This window comes from Lethenteron reissneri, chromosome 57 (genome assembly GCF_015708825.2).
Source record: "Lethenteron reissneri isolate LAM-NWPU_2019-01 chromosome 57, ASM1570882v1, whole genome shotgun sequence".
NCBI classification, from domain to species: domain Eukaryota; kingdom Metazoa; phylum Chordata; class Hyperoartia; order Petromyzontiformes; family Petromyzontidae; genus Lethenteron; species Lethenteron reissneri.
This window is the reverse complement of record NC_083835.1, coordinates 2703163-2725393: the sequence shown is the minus strand read 5'-3', so window position 1 is coordinate 2725393 and position 22231 is coordinate 2703163. Positions and strand designations below refer to the sequence as shown.

The 22231-nt window shown below is 46.6% G+C and overlaps 1 protein-coding gene across 6 annotated transcripts in view; it reads right to left on the bottom strand.

The window, feature by feature from the left end:
* The window catches only part of LOC133357345 (transcription factor Dp-1-like), a 40412-nt gene extending 22013 nt beyond the window's left edge, over positions 1 to 18399 (bottom strand). For 2 of the 6 annotated variants that reach the window (XM_061575245.1, XM_061575251.1), the window contains exons 1-4: positions 18259 to 18399; positions 12119 to 12200; positions 11415 to 11478; positions 10296 to 10402 (exon numbers count right to left, since the gene is read on the bottom strand). In XM_061575245.1, coding sequence (XP_061431229.1) covers positions 10296 to 10402; positions 11415 to 11478; positions 12119 to 12130 — 183 coding nt within the window. In that variant the 5' untranslated portion in view covers positions 12131 to 12200; positions 18259 to 18399. Of the gene's footprint in view, positions 1 to 10295; positions 10403 to 11414; positions 11479 to 12118; positions 12201 to 12412; positions 12434 to 12578; positions 12598 to 12696; positions 12718 to 18176 lie in introns of those variants that run through there. The other 4 variants (XM_061575247.1, XM_061575249.1, XM_061575250.1 and 1 more) reach the window with 4 other exon arrangements.
* Positions 18400 to 22231: the final 3832 nt, after the last annotated feature.

Genomic DNA, 22231 nt, shown 5'->3' with positions numbered 1-22231 from the left:
AAAACCCACTCTTGTTCCCTACCTCTACAATGCCACATCCATGCTCCCCACATTCCCTAACTCGCACTGACCAGCGTGGCGGTGTACGGTCAATAACCCCTTCAACCAGCACGGTGCAGGAAGGCGCTCATCCAGCAGTGGATAGACACAACGTGTTGCACATAATTGGTTCACGCGACCCAAGTAAGCCCCGAGAAGCACTACAGCCGATGACAGTGTAAAGAAAATAATTGCTTCTTGAACTAAACCGCGACGAACGAATCGCGAAGTAGGCGAATCGGAACTTCACATATATACTGGGGACATTGTGCAAATCGAAACCGTGCACGATGTCGCACTGGTCCGAGTGAGCGCGGGGCACCTTTCACGCGACTTCTGATAGCGGAGCGCAGTTTGAACGTTTTCGTGCGCGGAGCGAGAAAGGCTTCCACAGATGACGTGGAGTAGCCACGGAGGAACACCGCTCGGGTATGGCCAGTTCTATGTCATGGGGACGGATGAACAGATCTCGGGACGGTGCTCCGAGGGGCACGAAGCTTCTCCGTGGCCCGAGGTTGAAAGCAGCGCGAATAAATGTGGTGGTTGATCGTGAGAGATGGCAGTTCTCGTTTTTGTGGCACCTGTTCCAGCCGGTGGACATTCGACGTTCTCACGTCACTCCGCTCGTTGTTGTTAGCGTCGCTCATCTGCCCTCAGCTGTTGCTGGAGGGCAACTGCCCCCCAACTGCCCAGTAGTGTCCTTCACGAGCCTCCTCCACAATAGGCTGATCTTAACTCCGATGGTACTAGTCATGGGCAAGTGCGCTCAGCTCCACATCCTCCAGGTGTTACAATGGGCGTCATGCCCATTGTGCACGCGCACCATGCGTCGCTTATTCAAACATGCTTCCCTGTTCACGCAAATGCGACCAACCGCCAGCGCGTTTCAACATTCCGAGGCCTTAAGCACAGTGAGTTTGCGCTCTTAGTCAGCGCTACGCTTGGCACCCACATCTCCCCCCCCCCCCACCCGGTCCGTCCCACGTGTGGCGCCAGCATTCGTTGGGGTCCGGCGCAACGCCGCCTCCGCCGTTAGTGACAAGGTCCCACAAAGCCAGCGCTCATCCGTGGACAGCAGCCCTCTGTGTTTGCATGTCCAAGAATCTTTCCCACTCAGACTGCAAGCCAGGGTTTTTCATAGAGAGCTGTGTTACTCTGAGAAGTTAATAATAGGTATTTTTTCCAGCCTGCCTTCTTACGTACATGGCTATATACATTTCACAAAGTAATTAAAAGAAAGACACATATTTCACTCATATTGCAGTGTGGCAGTCAAGCAGTGATTAGCAGCACACTGCACGATGGATCTAGTAAGAAGAGTTCGATCCCTGGCCACGTCAAACATCGGCAGAGACCTCACACCGACCCACAATGCCCAGCGATGTCAGCGTACCTGCTGTGCAGTTGCGACGTCTCTATTGAGATACACACGGAACGCACAAAAACGGCCACACACACACAAATGCATTTTCCCTGTATAAAACGATAGTGGGTTGCACCATTGCTGTGCTGCTATCTTTTGGAGCTCTATGCAGAGGAAATCGTCTCTATCCACTAGAGGGCAATAAAGAGCAATAAAGGCCACCATGGGGTAATCTTTTGTATGTACAGTAGATGATAATTGGTTTTTAACCCTTTCATCTGGCAACAAAACTGACACCTTTTTTACGAGGAGTCATGTTTGCATAGACCACAATACCTGCAGTCATAATGCAAACAAAAAACACAACTCTGATAATGTATGCACTGTCCTTGAAGTTGATTGGTCCTAAAAAAGTTGTCAGTTTTGTGGCCAGATAAAAGGTTAAAAAACCAATTATCATATTTTTTACTGGCAAATGAGGTACCAATGGTGTACAGTAGATGTTAACTACCTCGCCTGGTTTGCAGGAGCTCGTGGGTTCGATCCCGACCATGACGGCTGTATATTTGGAGTGTGCATGTGCTCCCCGTAGTCACATTTATAATCAACGTCCATTCAGAGTATTTGGCTGCTAAAGATTTCCACATGATGACAAGCGACATTGTTGAGCTATCATTTGTGGCCAGGTCACTTCTGAAAAGAACTATATAGCTCGGTGAGCCTTACCTGGTAAAATAAATAAAATAGTTTAGTACGTTGAACTTCTTTCGCACTGTACATAGACAACCACTTAACAAGTTGTCAAAATGACACACACCTTACACACACACATTTAGTCAATCCACGACTGGATAAATACCTCCCCACGCTGCATTGGTCATCGGGGGTTGTTTGACCATACTTCACCATGTTGGTCAATTCCCGGTCAGTGAAAGTCAGGCTCAACACCGGTTCAGATATTACTCGGCACCGATGATAGCCTGGTCCGGAAGTAGAACTCGGGATAAATAAACACCCGAAAAGGGGACCCCCTTTGATGTGCAGCACCACTCCCAGCCATTAATAAGCAACATTGATCGTTGAGTTTGATTTGAATAAAAATAGCATCGAATTTAGATTGAATTGATGGGTTTGCCAGCTTGTTTCGACACATGACCTCAACCACGGAACAAGTACAGGAGCAATCATTCCGCTAATGTGCACAAAAATAAGGTTTTGTACAGCTTTGTAAAAAAAAAACTAAAAGTATTTTTAACCGATGCCAGGGGACAGCAGTCATCCATAAACACCCACCTCCCTTAAGAGAAAAACTTTGCCCAGTAAGCATCCAACCCAGGCTGCACAAGCATGTTTGAGTGATTGTAATTGTAAGGCTCCCATATCAAGGTACGTTATTAAAACATATTTAAAACTTTTTACATCTTCTGCCCGAGTTTCACGTTACCCATTCTTGAGCGTCCCTGCTTGGGCTGTTTGGAAGATTCCATTGTAAGGAGTGTTTGACATGTGGGAGTACTCTGGAGACAGCCCATTCATAGCAGGGGGTGACGCTCAAAGCTTCACACAGATAGATTGAACAATCCAAATAAAGGTTATGTTTTTGCTTAGGTCGCGTAAATATAAATGTGCCATCAACCTGCCACCACCCGACACAGCCAATTAGTAAGCTGTCACGTAAACGAAGTGTCCCAATTAGTTCCATCAGCACACTGGTGTGTTGGAGAGTAAACCCACAACATTTACAATTCGAGTACAACGTTTCGCTGGCGATTACAACCAGCTTCACCAGGCGATTTGCAAGATTTGTGAAGAAGTCTTCCTGTTTCGGCCTTATTTATCTAACCCCAAAAAACCCCGTTGATGATGGACAACATTGGTCGCGAAAGCCTACGTATGAAACAGATTCAACAAGACATACTTCCCTGTTGCCATCTCATGGCTGACTGGCAGCGCGCTAGAGAAACGGTTTAATTACGGGAATCAAACCCCAAGGATGCCAAGGGTGCTGGCTTGGTGCTCTAACCACGGTGCCACCTCCACTGCACACCCATTATTTTATCAAGCAAGCCGGGAACGTTATCAGAAAACCATTGCACAGTCATAAAAAGTGAATTTGCAAGCGTTGCTCAAATACAAGGCCGACTTCCTTTGGGTTGATAAAGTAATGTCGAGTAACCCCGATGACCTGTACGGTGTGGGGGAGGGCCTGGTTATGCCAGGCTTGATCCAGCAGTGGACTGGCAATATCAATGTACACACAAACACGAAATATCTGCCAACATCACCATCATCGTCGTCGTCAACCTTCTACTCCGATTAGCACGGTTGGCTACATACGGCGCGAATAAAGTTCAACATAGATACATAAAAGATCCCTGTACGCGATTCCGCTCACGTCTCGGGAAATGAGTAGAACGACAGAGACACGTGTGTGTAAGGGGAACGCAGAGGGCTGCTGAAGCCGTGAGGTTTTGCTGAACGTGCAAGTGCTTACCGCCGACAGAGCAGCTGGCCCCAGTGCCATAACCGACTGAGAGGAAACCGTTGTAATTGTGGGCATTTGCCAAGTGCCGAATGAACGGATGTTTGTAACCGGCGAAACCTCCGCATTTACTTGTCGATTTCGAAATGAACCGCGTACACATCTTGCGAGTTGTCTGCCGACTTTCTGATGGTCGCTTAATGTTGCACTGCACGACTCTTTAGCACTTCCGAGAAACGTTATCACAGATCCTGTACATGGTCCCTCTCATTTGCCTACATTTTCCGTCGCAATATTTTCGTTTGTTTCTGCACGTATCCACACGCACTTGTGAAAAATACTTTACGGATACGTTCCATACTTGCTCTCGAAAGCAGCCCAGCATTGCGTCTGCGTGTTGTGTGTGTGCGTGTGTTGTGGGGAGCGGTAGTGTAGCTGCGCTACGAACCCAGCGACTCGAGTTTGATTCCTGCTAACGGCCAACAACAGTGACGATTATCTGAACCGACCCTGGGCCTCCCCTAGATCGACTAAGCCTCAAATGAGGACCTGGTGAGGTGTGTAAAATCGCTGCAGAGACAAAGGCGTTCAGGCAGTGGTGCTGGCCACCCACCCCCTCGTGCACCATGCCGGCCTTCATAGGTGCTCGCTAACAGCACTTGCCCCAATAGTCTGTTAGGGCTATATGGTGGGGGGGATCTTTGTGTATTGTATGCATGTGTGTTGAACTGTGGTGAATGTTTAACCCTTCCGTTGGCAGCCCTTTGAAATTCTTCAATTGCCATATGGCATTGTGCGTCAATGGGCAGGCGTGTCCACGCTGCTTTTGAGGCATTTCTGTTTGCCAAAAAGCTTCCATTGAGTTGAGAAATGAACCGATGGCTTTTTATAAAGTTACATTCGACACTTAAGCACAGCAATGATTACAAAGAAGTAATTATTGCTGTGCTGGTTGTTAAATTCTGTCTGGACGTCCTTCAGAGAGTTACATTTGACACTTAAGCACAGCAATAATTACAAAGAAGTAATAATCGCTGTGCTGGTTGTTAAATTAGTCTGGACGTCCTTCAGAGACAGAGGAGAGAGTGGTTGAATTTTTACAACTTTGCTACATTCCCATTTATGTCAAAATGGAGAAGTGAAATCTTTTGTTAAATCGAGGAGAGTGCAACGACTTTTTAAAGTTTCCACCATCACGCCCAGCTCGCCGCCGTCCAAAAACACTTTTATAGTTTTGGTCTCTCGATTATGGTCTACAGCTCATCGTCTACACAAAACATGTTGTGGTACACGCATGTCCACCGGTTCTCCTGTGGCAGCATACTTCAAAAGCTGTGACCTTCCACCCTAATCTCCTGCATTGATCACGCACGTTTCACATACATACTTTGCAACCGGGGGAAACGCCCGCCCCCCACAATGTTTTAACTACCACGATTGCTTTGGCTCGGCCAACACTTCTGCCTTTCCATAGTTTATCCGTGGCAATCACGAGATGGGTTTTTCGTGCCGCTCAAAGCCACGCGTTGGCTGGCCCAAACCACAAAATGCGAGCATCATTAAGGAGCCAATGAAAAGGGCCTCTACAGCAAAGTAGGCCTCTTCATTTTTGCCAAAGTGGACGTCTTAAGTTTCATCGCATTCTTTGTATAGAGCGAACGTGCGACGTGCACGCATGTAAGCTCGTGTGCAAACAAACCCACGCACACGCGGCGCAGCACACCAACACCGACTCCCTCACAACCTGCAGCGTGGTTACCGTCGCTATGCAACACGGGCCATTCAAACACTGGGAACAGCAGGAAAAGCGGATTAACACCAAAACAGGGCCCACACTGTACTCGTGACACTCCGTTAAAGATGGGCGGAAAAATCAACGGGAACCACCAATTACAACCATAATATTCGCCGATCGTGATCAATCCCCTTGCCCCACTCTCCCCCCAAGCAATCGCCATGGTCCAGTAATGTAACGATCCATCCAGCTCCTGCATACGAGCTATTTAATCACCGCTCCGTCTCCACGGTGGGCATCCTCGCGGGCGTGACCCTTCCTTTGGCTGTCCCTCCACCACCAGTCTCACCCATTCACCGTCATCTCCACCGAGTGACGCGTTGACCTACCCAAGCCCGGCCTCTACTTTCCTTAACAGTCAACGAGAAGTCATCTCCACTAACCTTTCCGACATCAGGATCCACATTCGGGTTAATTTACAACCACTCACCCGAGGTGGTGTGGAGAGGGAGAGGCTACGCTACTGGGGAATGTTGTTATCCGCAGAAATAACTCCGGGCTTCTATTTTCACAGTGAAGTGAAGGTACTGGGATCACCACACACACGACAAAAAAAAAAGTGCAAGTCTCCGTCCGTGCCCTGGCGTTCAGTACGAGGTCTCGGTGGTGCCGAGCGGCGGGGTAGCTGTCGAGTGTGCAGGCGGTGCAACTGCACCGAGGCCCACGGGCCGTAGGGACCCAGGCGTTCAGCTACGACGAGGGGGTGAAGATGTAATAGTGCCCCCCCCCTCCGCCATTGTATTTCTTGCACCACTGCCCATACCAGTCATGCTATGTTACCGACACCTGGTACAGCAGTGTACTCGAAGGTTATCAGCCACCCTTAAAATCCCATTTCACAGCAATGCATTTTCGCTTACGTTCAAGCCTTCCATAAACCTGTCGTGATATCTGTACCAATCAATCCTGGTCCTTTCCTTGACCAACCGGCGCTGACCGGTGTGGCGAGATACGGTCAAACAAACCCCCATTGCCGACGTGCCGTGGGAAATTCTCACCCAGCAGACACTTGATAAAGGACCGTCAAGTACTTTTTTTTCCTTTGTTATTGAACAAATTTACTCCTGCCATCAACTCTAACGCCGCCAAAGAGAACGTCCCCTAGGAGCAACGAGACAGACCATCTCGTGAGCTGGTGCCACGTGGCTTGCTACAGCGCAGGACCATAATAGACGGCAACAGCTTGGGGAGCGGCCTCCGCCAGCATCGGATTGATCACGGCTAACGATGACGACAATGCAACTTGACATGCACGTCCATTCCTCTCCATTGACCGTGCGCAGGTGACATTTCAACACATTCACACGAAGCCCAGCATGCACCACCGCGCGTTCGCACTGCCGGCGGGACGTTCTCCCGCGCCTCCTGCGAAAGCGGTATGCCTCCGTGCGAGCTAGAGTGGCGGACTCGGGAAGAATCTATGGGCTGTCACTCAGCTGGATGCGGACACGGACTATTTATTTGTTGGCCTCGTGCGAACTCGGCGAGATTGTCGCAAACACAAACACCTGCGGCGTTCTTACGCAAAGCCCACCCGGGGCAAGGCGCCGATGGCGTCGAGCTAACGACAACCATCGCAGACAAACGCATTCCACATTCACCACCAGTGCCAAAGCTTACTGCAGCGTGCAGCCACTTTACAACGGCAGTGCCAAACAATACAAACAATCGATCGATACCTCGGTTTGAAACCAGGTGGGAACAGGTGCAGACTAAAGGTCTCTCTGGCAAGGGAGACCAGGGTAACATAAAGTAAAGTAGTATAAAGCACGGACAAAGTGATAAAAACAAATGAAACAAACACCAGATATAAGAAAATGATAGCGATAAAATTAAGTGAAACTCATATCACAATGTGATTAGATCTTGGGAGGGCTCTCGGCCTGTGATGAATCGTTCCCTCGCGATTCAATTAATTAAATGTCACGATTTGGGGCAGTGATTTCATAAAAATATTCATTTATTACACAACAGGTTGTGGCAGCCGAAATGATGATTCACAACTCATTTTTGGGTTAGGCCATGCAATTATCCGGCCAAGTTTCTGTCGTGAGACCTTAATTTTTATATCAATTCTCAAGTTTAATATGTAGGCTTTCGCAACCAATATCATCCATAATACCGGTGTTTACGGTTAGATCGCGTACATATATAAAAGTGTCATAAAACATTAACAAATATGGCTGTATCCTGAAGCTAGTTGTAAATACTGGTGAAACGTCGTACTCAGATTGTAAGTGTTGTGGCTTTGCACTCCAACACACCGGTGTGCTGTACTAGTAACGAATTGGCATGTTCTGTTTATGGGACAAACCTTACGAATTGGCTATGTTGGGTGGTGGCGGGTTTAACGACACATATTTACGAGATCTAACCAAAAAAACCTGTATTATGAACAACTCTTAACTAATTATTGGTTCTTTCGGTAAAGTCACGTAAAAGGGAAATAATAAAATAATATTAAACAATAAAAATTCTCACGACGTTTCAACTGCAACACAAGCAACCATCAGTCACGAAAGCTTTAAATCTAAATTCTTAACTTAGTTTAGCAATCGGATACGCGGCATTTCGCATGACACTGCGTCAAGCACCTTCAGGACAGGACTCAGGAAGTCACAACGTCACCTGACCTGCTTTTTTAAACAGGTGTCATCACATCACTGGAACAACCAATCAGTTTAAACAAGACACTAATAATTAAAAACGAATTCATGTTTCCTAATTGTTGTCTAATTTATCTGGGCCAATGATTTACAACATACGCATTATCCATGATTATAGGAGGCTGTAGCAGGCTCGTTTTTGTGGTTGTAGCACCTGCAGGGGTCACAAGACCAAATTACACACCCCAAGCAGAAATCGACAAGAACAGATTCTTAAGACTCACAATTTGAAGCCATTTACACGAGCAAAACCATAATAATCCATTCAATACACACACTGACGCATCGCTATACGTGCCTTCTCATACAGTCACCCACTGTCTGCTTTCAATTAACCCTCAAAATGTAATTTGCGAGTCGAATTATTGTGTTTTTGCAATTGTGGTGTTTGTGTGTCCGTTTTATTGGAAGCAACAGTGGACGATGCTGAACATGCAGGGTTCCCATTAGTTGTTCAAGTACAACACCAATAACAATGTCAACACTGGTGAGTAACTGTTTGTCACTCATTTCCCAATGTCTTGTCTCTTCTCACAATTCAAGTTCCTAGAATCAACCCACCCGCGCCTGCAACATGGCTTCATCCCAGAGGTCGCAATCGGGTACCCGATACCCGTACCCTACCCGATACCCGGCTACCCGTACCCGGCCGGGTACCCCCGTTTGCGACCCTGGCGCGGCCGGGTACGGGTACGGGTAAGGAATCAAAACCTGTTTGCGACCTCTGGCGGGAAGGCAGCAAGCCAGGCACGGATCTGGCGCTACCAATAATTGCCCATTCTCTGCGGTCCTCTGTATATTAAAGATGTTCTGAGCCAACCGATGGGTGTTTATGCATGTGGGAGAACCAGAGCACAAAACAACCCATTTGTGAACGTACACAAATCGGAAATTATCACTTCCCACACGCATGGATTTATGTTGCAGCCTCACGTCTGTTCTCTACTATCGCCCCCTCGGTGTGGAACTCTCCCAAGACCTTTGCACAACCGCAACATAAAATGCACTCCGAATTTCAAGAAACATCTAAAGGCCTCTCTATCTGTGTTGGGTCAGGCTTTCGAGCAGCCCTGAGCTTGGCTTAGCGCCTCCAGTTATAAATGTCATCATCATTATTATCCTGAGGGCAAAAAATATTTTAAAGATAAAATGTTACATCCGTGGCACTGCTTATTACTGCCGTGGTGGCTGGGTAACATTTTCCCAAGCTTCTTTCCAAAAAAACCTGGCCTGCGACATCGACCCTCCTATCTACACCTGCGTCAGGTTACAAATTGCCAGGCAAACGCAGCTGCGGATCATTCCCACCTGCCGAGCAAGGGCCCTTTTGTGACGCAATAATTAAGGGAGGAAAACCGAGCTTTTCATGTTCATCGTTTTTATCGCCGCCCAGAGCCCAAAAGCGAGAAAACATACTGCGTCAACAACACCGGCTGAACGACGCAGCTATTTACGGGGCCTCTTTACGACGACGGCTGCACGCGGCGAGTTTTTGCAAGAGACACATTACACTGGGGACATTTGCTTGCGGAGCACGGAGGCCCACTGATCAAACAGCATCTCACCTGGCTTTCGCTAAACAACCACAATCAATAGACAAGCAACAGCTAACAAGGAGCTGTTTGTACAACAGCTCTAATCGCTTTGGCGACAAACACCGACACTCTTTAATTTCCTAAGATGCTCGCGGTGATGAATGATGTTTGCGGGGCCTTTTCCTAGTGGTAGGCCTCGTGTGACCGCGGGGCCAACTGCATGTAGAACTTCTTTCGCACCGTACGTAGCCGACCGTGCTACTAATCTCAAGTGTGGGGGAAGGACAGCAAACTAAACACAAAAAGCAGTTCCAAAATACCCAATGAAATGAAGCGACGGGCTCGTGTTCAACGGGCAGGCCCGTACGATTCCCTAGGACTGCCCTTACAAGTCACATGAGCGGCGCACACTCACCATCTGCTGGGGCACGTTCACGTTGGACGGGGCGAGCGTCTTGGGCAGGATGTGCTTGCCGGGCGAGCCCAGGCTCCCAACGGGAAGCGTGACCACAGAGACGGTGCCTGCGCCACGGCAACACGGGACGGGGGGGGGTTGCCACCCTTCAATATACGGATCCAACCACGATTCAAATTTCGACTTGACGAGCAGAAAACAAGCTCAAGGTGATCGGCCCCAGTGGCTCAGAAGTCGAGGGCAGGGCCTGGGATCGCTGAGATCCTGGATTTTAAATCGAGGCTTTGAGCAGCTGGTGATTAAAACCGATTTCCCAAGTCTCAGCCTAGTCACAAATCGGCCGTGCGAAAAAAAACTCATCGCGTTAAATTTGGCTCAATACTTAATCTTCCTAAGCTGCAGCTATAAGATGAAAAAATATCCAGAGGCTTTTTGGTTTAGATCGCGTAAATATAAATGTGTCGTTAAACCTGCCACTACCCGACAAGCCAATTAAGGTTTGTCACGTAAACAATTCATTACTCGTACAGCACACCGATGTGTTGGAGAGTAAACCTACAACATTTACAATCGGAGAACGACGTTTACGTGACAAACCTTACTAATTGGCTTTGACGATTGGTGGCGAGTTTAATAACACGTATATATTGACATGATCTAAACCAAAAAAAACCCTCTATTATTCATATTGGTCGCAAACGCCTATGCATTAAAAACTGACAAAATATCGGTCCGACTATCACAGGAGAAGAACAGTCATTCACGCTTGAATTTTAAGCAGAGGACATGCCTGTGACGACAGCACTACAAGATGATCGTACCAGGAACTGAACCTAAGAAAAGATGGTTCATGACCGAGCACACACCGACTGCTAGGCCGGCCCTACGATAGGTGCCAATACATTTCCCAATTTTTTTTATTTTTGTCTTGGGTACAAGTTGAAAATACCAACTTCCAGAATTTCACTGAAAACTGTGGGCCATAACGCAGTTCTACTCGGACGCAGACGAGACAGCACGACATGACTGACCCATGAAGGGATCGGCGTCACATTCATGAATATTGCCGTTGTGTTCGAGATGGCATGACGATTGAAAAAAAAAGATCAAATAACTTACTTTTGGATGGGCTGAAGTTTTCCAAAAAGCCCCTTAACTCTCCGTTCTTGTCAAAATATCCGACCTGCAGAGCGAATACACGAGTCAGCGACACGGGCCACCTTTGCAATTTCAACGCGGTTCACACATCAGTGAATGGAAAAATAATGTGTCCAGTACACACACAAAAAATTATAACATTAACATGTAGTGCACGTTATGTAAAAAACTACGAAAATTCCAAGATACACATTTGAAAACTATCACTATGTCATGAATACATGCAACATAACCTACATTGAAAGCACATGTAAAAAAATAACCAGAACTTTCTAACAATTTACAGTCAATCCACTGCTGTACAAAGGTCGTCGTACTGCTGTGTCAGTTACGAGGCTTGTTTGACCATACTTCACCATCCTGGTCGGCGCAGATTTGTGAAGGGGGAAAAAGCCCAGGACCGGTTCAGATATTACTTCGCCACTGATGCAAGTCATAGCCAGGAACAGAACTCGGGTCAATGGACCCAGAGCACAGTAATACCAACCACTGTTCCACTGCTCCAACCAAAGCTTTTATGTAAACTGTACAACAGGTTTTAGTTGTAAAGTTACACTTGTCCACAATAATGGTCCATTTTGAAAATTCTCAAGGCAACTTCGTGGTCCCTGCCATGATTAAGCACCGGGCTCTCTCTGTAGTTCTTGCAATGTGTGCGCACGTACATCTTTGGCCATGATGTCACCGGGGTTATGCCAGTAAGGACCAGTTCAGCGTTCAACTCCGGCTCCCGTTCAAAGCGATAATCTGCAATGGGAATGCAGACAACTACATGTCAGTACTTACACCTCCGAACAGAAGACGCGATCCGACGTTCAACATTTCACATCATTTACGGCAGTTTCTCGCATGCGCTGTTAAAAGCGCATCCATTAACGCCAAGACGCATTTCACGTTTATTAGTTTAACCGGGTAGGACCTCAGAAGGGAGCAGAATCAGTTTTAATGGCAAGACTGACCTGGGTGACCCAAATAACAAAAACAATAAAATAAAGTAAAGCAACGAAGCCAACAGAAAATAAGATGGGGGCGGGGGGGAGCAAACTTTCACTCAATTAAACACATGACAAATGTTGAGGCTTCTTATTTTTAAGTAAACATTAGGCGACGACCTCATGCAGAGACCTTTCCAAACGTTTATCCCGATATTGTAAAGACCCAATTCACGCACGCTCGGTCATAAAACAAGCTCGACGCTAGCGAGCGCGGTCTGGCGGCTGGGAAAACGAGAGGCACTACTCACGGCCACCCGTTGTTGGCATGCTGCATACGCGACTGCCGGCCACGCATTACGTGAATGTACGGGATGTACCATGGAGATGATCTAGAGGTGGGGGGTGGTTAGAATGTAGTGGTTTAATCCAATTATGTTAAACGCAGGGGATATTAAAACCCCAGCTTCCAACGCAGTGCTCCCAACGTCCTCGCTGTTAGACCAATCAGGGGAGTTGAATGGACGGATTTTAACAGTAATGTTCTAGGATTTAAATGGATCTGAATCCAGAATTGGACCTGATAAATATCTGGAACTATTTTAGTATCCAAAAGAACTAATTGTGGAAGACCATGGGTCATATCTCGGAAAATAATGTTGCATAGAATTGACAAAAATTAGATGTCAAGCCTAGAGGTATCACGCATGCCACATTTCCACTATAAAAAGGAAGTGGCAGGCAGTGCTGGGTCAAACTAGATTCGAAGCTTTTGTGACTGCAGGAATTACTCTTTGGTTCTTTCAGTAAAGTCACGTAGAAAATAAAATAATAATAGAATACGACGTTTCGGCTGCAACACAAGCAGCCATTATCAGGTAAGAATGAATAATAAAACACAGACACGAAAACAACATCGGCAGTCACACATGCAGAGACACACCGAGCGAGACACACACTGTGTTTTATCATTCATTCTTACCCGATGATGGCTGCTTGTGTTGCAACCGAAACGTCGTATTCTATTATCATTTGATTTAAAATTTCTACGTGACTTTACCGAAAGAACCAAAGAGCAGTGCTAGGTCATTGAATCAAACCGACCAAGGTCACACTCTCTCCACAAACCATGGGCCTCCCAACTCACCCACTCGTACAACAGCGGCCTAGTGCCCGACCTCATAAGGGAGGACGGTTGCCGAGCAAGACTAAGGTTAACGTGACCGTGGATGAGGCCATACCGTGTTTATTTGAACTACAGCCTAATAACCATGCACTGCCTGGAAGGGTTAAGGCTGGTAAAACAAATGAACAGACAAGCGTCTGTTCATTTATTAGTTACAACAAATATTCCCGTCAGGCTGGTAATTAAATAAAAACACAAGGTCCCGTTTCACTTTTTTTGAGCCTAAATAAATAGGGTGGTGCACCAAAATATGACTCGGTTTTAATTTGAAGTAGAGAGATTTACCCGGGGTCTGTTCAATGCTTGTGTTAACTGGTAGTGTTGGCTTTACCCCATTTCAAGCTTTAATATCGCACGCCACAAGAGGCAGACAACTTGATTCAATGACAAGGGGATTGTATACTTGAATGTGTTTATCATGAGATTCAAATCAATGTCAAACTCAAATCTCGCCTTGCCATACAAGTGAAACCAACTGGCCTCTAGGCTGTATTATCTGGAGGCCCACAATATTCGCAATCGAAATTCAACAGGTTTGTTTTTCATTTTTCTTGTTATAAACAAACATGCACACTTGCATATATTAGTGCCAAATTTCAACTTTCATACATTTCTAGACCATCATTATAATTCCCATCAGCCGGCAATGATATGCAATGTGCACCGTGTCAAAAATATTCATATCTGGTAACCTGTCATCATACAGTAGTTTTAAAACCAACACAGCCAGTGCTTTGAGAGAGGAGTGTGAAGAAGCCACCGTGTGAAACCGGCCGTTAAAATGTGCCCGCAAACTCGGGCAGCTGAGGCCCTTCAAGGCAACGCTAAACCACGGGAGCAGCGCAAGTTCACGCAAAACAAAATACAGTAAAACTTTGGATTGCGAGTAACTTGTTCTGCAAGTGTTTTGCAAGACGAGCAAAATTTTAAAATAAATATTAATTTGATAAACGAGCGAGGTCTTGCAATACGAGTAGTACGTGTATACGCTTTGTCTTCCGAGCGTCACGTGATTCACAACTGATATACGAGTGCTTTGATATACGAGTGCTTTGGATTACAAACACGTTTCCGGAACGAATTATGCTCGCAATCCAAGGTTTTACTGTAACGCGATGGGAGCCTTGGGGGCTACATCATACACCTGTCAACCCATACAGTTTACCTCGTATTCTTGTACAGGGAAAATGGAGTTCTCAGGTCCAAACGGCGTACAGCCGTTTCAATACGGGCAAAAAAAACATTTTTGTCTATTTGTTTGTGTTTCTCCCTTGTGATGGGGCTTTGTAGATTTATAAGGGCACGCGGTGACCAATAAGGTTTGAATTGGTGTGTAATAAGTTAGACAATGGGGGTTGACAGGTACGCTACAATCCCAGCCACGTCTAACATCAGTCGGTGGCAAGCCTGGCACAACCCACTTAACACCAACCCGCAGTGACCAGCGTGAAATACGGCCATACAAATCCCCATCACTGGCAAGGCACGGAGGAAGCCTTCATCCAGCAGTGCATTGACAAACGTCTGTAAATTGGAATATTTTTTTTGGTTTAACACATAGATAAGATGTCTTACATCTATTTTTCAAAGAATACATACGGTGCAGATAGACAGCAGCGGTTGTGTTAACATACTCCACACGCTGGCATTGATCACGAGTTTGGCGTAGGCAAATATTAAAGATCCCTGAACATTTCGACAGCGTACAGCCACCCCACAGCAAGCGTCGTATTTCCGCACACGCCATACGGAAACCGCACACGTGCAATCACGGCCAATGTCGCGGTGGGGTTGGGGGTGACACCGGTTGGTTTGTGGCCACCGAGATCCAGAAACAAAAGGGATAAACAATGCAGGAGACCGACGACTCAGATGACAGTTCAAATGACACAATATATTCATTCTTGAATCGGCGAATCGTATCCCTAAGTGTGTTAGATTCTTGGCCACGGCTAGTATCAGTGGCGAGTCATATCAGAACCAGAATATATATACTGGGGAAATCCGATGAGCTATAAAGCTCTTTTTCACAGATGCCCAGAAACAATCGATTCCCTGTCCCTCCCTAACTCACCATAACCAGTTTAGTGAAGTATGGTCAAACTTCCTGCATAACCAACACGGCGTGGGGAGGGCTTAAGTCCAGCAGCTAGATTAACAAAGGGCTGAGTATAAGTAGTCCTGTAAATATGAATTAATCACCAAATGCCAGACCGATGTAAAAATTCTAGATTTGAAGCTTTCGTGACTGCAAGGATTCATATTCTTAGGTTTTTTCGGTAAAGTCACGTAGGTAAAAAATTTACAAAAGTAAAATAAAATAAAACGTCGTGATTTTCATTTTACTTTTATTAATGTTTTACCTACGTGACTTTACCGAAAAACCCTAAGAATACGATGTAAACAACCAGTTCCGTGACAGCTGAGCCAGTCACGTGGCAAGTTTGAGATTACGACTTTAACACTTTGCGAGGATATTTACGGGCATTTACAAGTACCTTGTTAACGCGATGATTGAATTAATATTGTGGTGGCCTGGGACCGTAAGACTATGATGACCAAATCACCCGGATTGCGTCCACTTTGGCGTGACATCACGGAAGCTGGGCAGGATTTCTGAGCCTGGACAATTATTGGACGGGCGTGCACATACCACGGGTGGCTGTCAGGCTGCTACAGTGACATCGATCGTTGTATTGTACTCCTCTATGTCACCAAACCAACGTTGGTCCGCGTTGGGAGAAGTATGGTCAAATAAACCACCACGACCTTCATCAGGCAGTGATTGGATTCCATGATACGGGGTGGGGGGGGGGCTGTACAGACGACGTATAGGGAACATAATTGTAGGGGGCAGGTGGCCAGGGGCAACAGTCATGGTTGGTCTATGCTGCCTTCTGGGAGCCCCCCTCAAAAAATGACCAACAAGCGACAAACGTGGTGAATTTCGATTTAAAGCTTTCGTGACTGCAGGGATTCATCTTCTTGTTTCTTTCGGTAAAGTCACGTAGAATGGAAACAACAAAATAAAACATAATAAAATAATTCTCACGTTTCGGCCACAACGCTTGTTTCCATTCTACGTGACTTTACCGAAAGAACCAAGAAGATGAAACGTGGTGAAGTATGGTCAAAATAACTGCCTTAAAGGGGGGATCTTTGGTCTATGTTGCTTCCTGAGAGCCCCCCTCCACATTTACCACAACCGCAAGTGCCAGACGCGGTGAATTAGGGTCAACTTAATCCTCCACCAAACCCAAGCTCCACAACTTGCTTGAAACGCGGTAGGGCCAGGCCCCTCAAATCCAGCAGCAAGCAGCGTTGCACTCTTTGACAAAAGAGCTCCCCCACCCCCCATACGAATGTAGCGACGCCGCAGTAACGATGTTAATTAGTGGTTAGTAGTGGTTAGTGGCGGTAAAGGACAACCCCTCACCCCCCTATAAAGAAGCCGTGACCCACAGCATCACACCACCTCCTGCCGTACTCACAATGGGGGGTCCCCCTCTACTTACTCCACGTGCTTGCCACACGACAACGCATCGGAGAGGACGTTACGTTTTGCGATTACGGTACAGATATTCTAGCGATTTAAATGTAACAACACAGGTTACTGTAACAGGCGTGGTGAAGTATGGTGAAACACTGTCCACCCCCCCCCCCCAACGGCGTGGTGAAGTGTGGTGAAGTATGGTGAAACACTGTCCACCTCCCTACGGCGTGGTGAAGTATGGTTAAGTATGGTGAAGTATGGTGAAACACTGTCCACCCCCTCCCCCCACGGCGTGGTGAAGTGTGGTGAAGTATGGTGAAACACTGTCCACCCCCCCCCCCCCCAAGGCGTGGTGAAGTGTGGTGAAACACTGTCCACCTCCCTACGGCGTGGTGAAGTATGGTGAAGTATGGTGAAGTATGGTGAAACACTGTCCACCCCCCCCCCCCAACGGCGTGGTGAAGTATGGTGAAACACTGTCCACCCCCCAACGGCGTGGTTAAGAATGGTGAAGTGTGGTGAAGTATGGTGAAACACGCCACGAAATCAGCACTACACACACGACGTTGCGAGGCCTACACATCCCGCAGTGGGTTGACACAAAGTCGTCGTTATCGTCGTTATCCTCGGCCATGGTCGATCCACTGCTGGATAACAATCGCCCCGGCTCCTTGTCCGCCTCCACGCAGTTCCGTGCGGGTTCTTTGACCGAACTAACGCCACGTTTTTGTTTGTTACTAACATAATAATGGACACAGGGGGGGGTGGTGAGTTTTTTAATGGGCGAGAATGAATACTGGGGAAGGGGGGGGGGCTGCGAAACGTCTCCTCTCCAACCCCCACAAGAGTCTCAACGAAGGCCTACTACTACTACTACAAAGCATCTCCTGGTTGAACAAAGTGCTACAATAAGCCCCCGTCTCTCCCGCCACAATAACTCTGGACTGCGTAACAACTCAATGCCTACCCAGACCATCGTGTAGACAACCCCCCCTCTTCTTCACAACACACACGAATCATCGCGGACGACATGTTATAGCAAAACACCACACACCAACAACAACATCGATTCAACACGAAACCACGCGTACACACTCAGCGAAAATACTCACCACCACCTCAGTCAACTCTCTCACACGCTGCTTGCAACAACTTCACGCCCCCCACCACCACCACCAACACCACCACCAATACCTCAGCAGCAGCAGCAACTACTACCACCCACACGCGTCTTTGTCTCTCTCTCCTCGCGAAGTGAACCCGTTGCCTGGTGGCGGCAGCGCGAGCGTCGTCGTCTCCCGCGCGCTGCCCGATGCTCCTCTCCCATTGGACAGCGCCATCGCCCCGCCCCCTTCCAGAGCTCATGAATAATCGATGACCCGTCAAGCGCGCGCTCCCATTGGTCGTTCGGATCCTCGCGTTCGTTATGAATAATTAACGAGTTGTTGCCACCACCCCTCCTCACACGCCATTGGTTGGCGGGTTCGTATCCGAGGGGGGTGGGCGTGACGCCACCTCCCCCCCCCGCGCGCTCATGAATAATTAATTAGGTGACATCCCCATTGGTCGGTTGGAAAATGTCTGAGAAGTTGCGTCCTCGCGCTCATGAATAATTAATTAGGCGCGCACCCATTGGCTGAAGCGGTTGGCGCGGGCTCATGAATAATTAATTAGGCGCGCTCCCATTGGCTGAAGCGCGCGCGGGGGGCGGGGCGCGATGGGCCGGCTGCCGCGCATAGTCGCGTTGGCGGATGTAACCGTTTGGCGCCAAAACCCGGAGCACGTGACCAAGCTCATGAATAATTAATTGGCGTGCAAACTTCGGCTGTTTGGTGAGCACGTGACAGATTTGAATATCGACCGTCTTGTCCGGATTATAAGACGCACTCCAAGCGCGTTGCCCGGTTTCCATAATTATCCAAACTATTTTAAACACACGCCTACCGAATTCTAAGACGCACGCGTAAAATGTTTTGTTTATAAAAAACAATGGGGGGGGGGGGGGGGGGGCAAAGTGCGTCTTATAATCCGAAACTTCAGTGTGATTAGCACGTGACTTTAAATGATCGTAAAATCACGTAATGAGGTTGTTCTATTTGGTCAATATATCTTGTCGTTGTGAATAACTCTGGTCTCCCTCTCATTTGTTGAGTGTCCATTCAATCTTCACTGCAGCTGTTCCGATACTTGTACGAATGAACAATGAGATGTCCAACAGCACAGCTCCTTATTGTAATGACCAACAGACTGGCATTGTTCCCACCCCTATGGGGCCGTCCATAAATGACGTCACGCGATTTTGGACGATTTTTGACCCCCCCTCTCTTCGTCACAAAAAGTCAGACCCCTCCCCTCAAATGTGACGTCACAAAGCTTTGCCCCCCCCCCCCCCCCCAAAATTTAACATGTTTCAAATCGCTTTAAACTATTGTCATTGCAGTGCGTATTTAATGTGGCGTTGCACTCTGTTATAGGAGAAACCATTTATTTAAAAGTATTTAATGAAGTATAAAGTATTTTTCGATTTAAAGCTTTCGTGACTGCAGGGATTCATCTTCTTGGTTCTTTCGGTAAAGTCACGTAGAAGGGAAGTAATAAAATAATAAAAATAAAACATAATAAAACAATTCTCACGACGTTTCGGCCACAACGCAAGCAGCCGTCCTCAGGCGAAGAATGAAGCACCACCAAGCTTGGAGCGTATATTTAAGCTGCTGGGTTAGAGGGGGGGAGGTGGGAAGAGCGCCTAAACAAAATAATTTGCAAATCAAGAGGAATTCAGCATATGGAAAATGCGTAGGAGGTGGGCGGGGGGGGGGTTCCAAATCAATACTATGCCCGTGCATTATGCAGGATTAGCAGCATCAAAGGGGGGGGGGAGGGGGGTAGCATTAACAAAGGAAAGGAATGTTAATAGTATGTAGCTGCAGTTACTAAACAACCACGTAAAAAACTAAAGTATAAACTGCATAACAAACTAAAGTATAAACTACATAGCATCATCAGTATACTTACTATACTCTACAATAAGTTGAGTTACTAACAGTAAGTAATACATAAAAAATGTTCTACGTTGTAAAAAATTATATAATATGCTTCCATCTAAACTTTATTCTCTTACATCACACGCGTCTATACCGTACTATATACTGCCATAGGCAAACCCAACATTAAATTACATACTGTATTGCTATAAACCACCCTTATACATTTTAATATAACACTATGTATTATTCTACCCACCCTAATGTGTATCAAAATGGTTTATTACGTCCTTCCAGTGATTGCTAAGCCAGAATCCATCTTCTCGGTTAAAATTGTCTCTGTGTTTGTATATGTGGATCGCCTCATGAACGAATCTCTCATGATAGCCAGATGGCTTGCAGAGAACCTCTGTCCATCCGTGATCTGGTACCGTCTGTAAAAGACGTGGTTCCAGACATACAGTACCCTGGCGTCTACAAACTAAGTTGCCTCTGTGGTAGCAGTTACATTGGGGAAACCAAACGACATGTCTCGGACCGCATCCGTGAACATAAAGCAGACCTGAAACACGGTAGGACAAACACCTCAGCAGTGGCAGATCACTGTTACAACTCAGTGGGCTCACATGACATTGACTTCTCCAAGACAGAGGTTCTCTGCAAGCCATCTGGCTATCATGAGAGATTCGTTCATGAGGCGATCCACATATACAAACACAGAGACAATTTTAACCGAGAAGATGGATTCTGGCTTAGCAATCACTGGAAGGACGTAATAAACCATTTTGATACACATTAGGGTGGGTAGAATAATACATAGTGTTATATTAAAATGTATAAGGTATAGGGTGGTTTATAGCAATACAGTATGTAATTTAATGTTGGGTTTGCCTATGGCAGTATATAGTACGGTATAGACGCGTGTGATGTAAGAGAATAAAGTTTAGATGGAAGCATATTATATAATTTTTTACAACGTAGAACATTTTTTATGTATTACTTACTGTTAGTAACTCAACTTATTGTAGAGTATAGTAAGTATACTGATGATGCTATGTAGTTTATACTTTAGTTTGTTATGCAGTTTATACTTTAGTTTTTTACGTGGTTGTTTAGTAACTGCAGCTACATACTACTAACATTCCTTTCCTTTGTTAATGCTACCCCCTCCCCCCCTTGATGCTGCTAATCCTGCATAATGCACGGGCATAGTATTGATTTGGAACCCCCTCCCCCGCCCACCTCCTACGCATTTTCCATATGCTGAATTCCTCTTGATATGCAAATTATTTTGTTTAGGCGCTCTTCTTCCCACCTCCCCCCCTCTAACCCAGCAGCTTAAATATACGCTCCAAGCTTGGTGGTGCTTCATTCTTCGCCTGAGGACGGCTGCTTGCGTTGTGGCCGAAACGTCGTGAGAATTGTTTTATTATGTTTTATTTTTATTATTTTATTACTTCCCTTCTACGTGACTTTACCGAAAGAACCAAGAAGAGGTATAAAGTATTGTCTATATTTATTTAAAGTTGCTAATTTTTACGTGATGCCACATTTCTCAAACCCCCCCCCCCGTCACAAATGTCTGACCCCCCCCCCCCCAACTAGGTGCGTGACGTCATTTATGGACGGTCCCCTTGACCATATTTCACCACACTTGTCAGTGCGGGTTTGTGGTTGGTTGAGGTGGGGGGCAAGACCGGTTCGAATACCGCCCACGTGGCCAGGTTCACCGTGCAAGTGCGCCAACCACTGCACCACCGCTCCTGCTGTTGGCAGTGGTGCACAAGAGGAACAAAAAACTTAACACGCTCGTCCATAGTGTGGCCTTAACAGGTTTTTTGTATAAGAGGCCACGTATGAGGCATTGACCCTTCATACCACATACGCCCAGAGGCTGAACAAGAGTTGGCGACTGCACTTTACACCGTGGTGCCGAATACGAATATAAAAAAAATTACGGGAGATATTAAACAAAAATATTGACGACCAGTTTTAAATTGGACTATGGAGTAACATATTCGTATCTATAATACAGGCTTTTTTGGGGGGGGTTAGATCGCGTAAATTCCGTGTAAATTTCGCGATCTAACCCCCCAAAAAACTGTATTACGAATTATATTGGTCGAGAAATCCTACGGGTTCAACTATTAGTAGCTGTTGATCAAGAGACAAAACCTCCGATG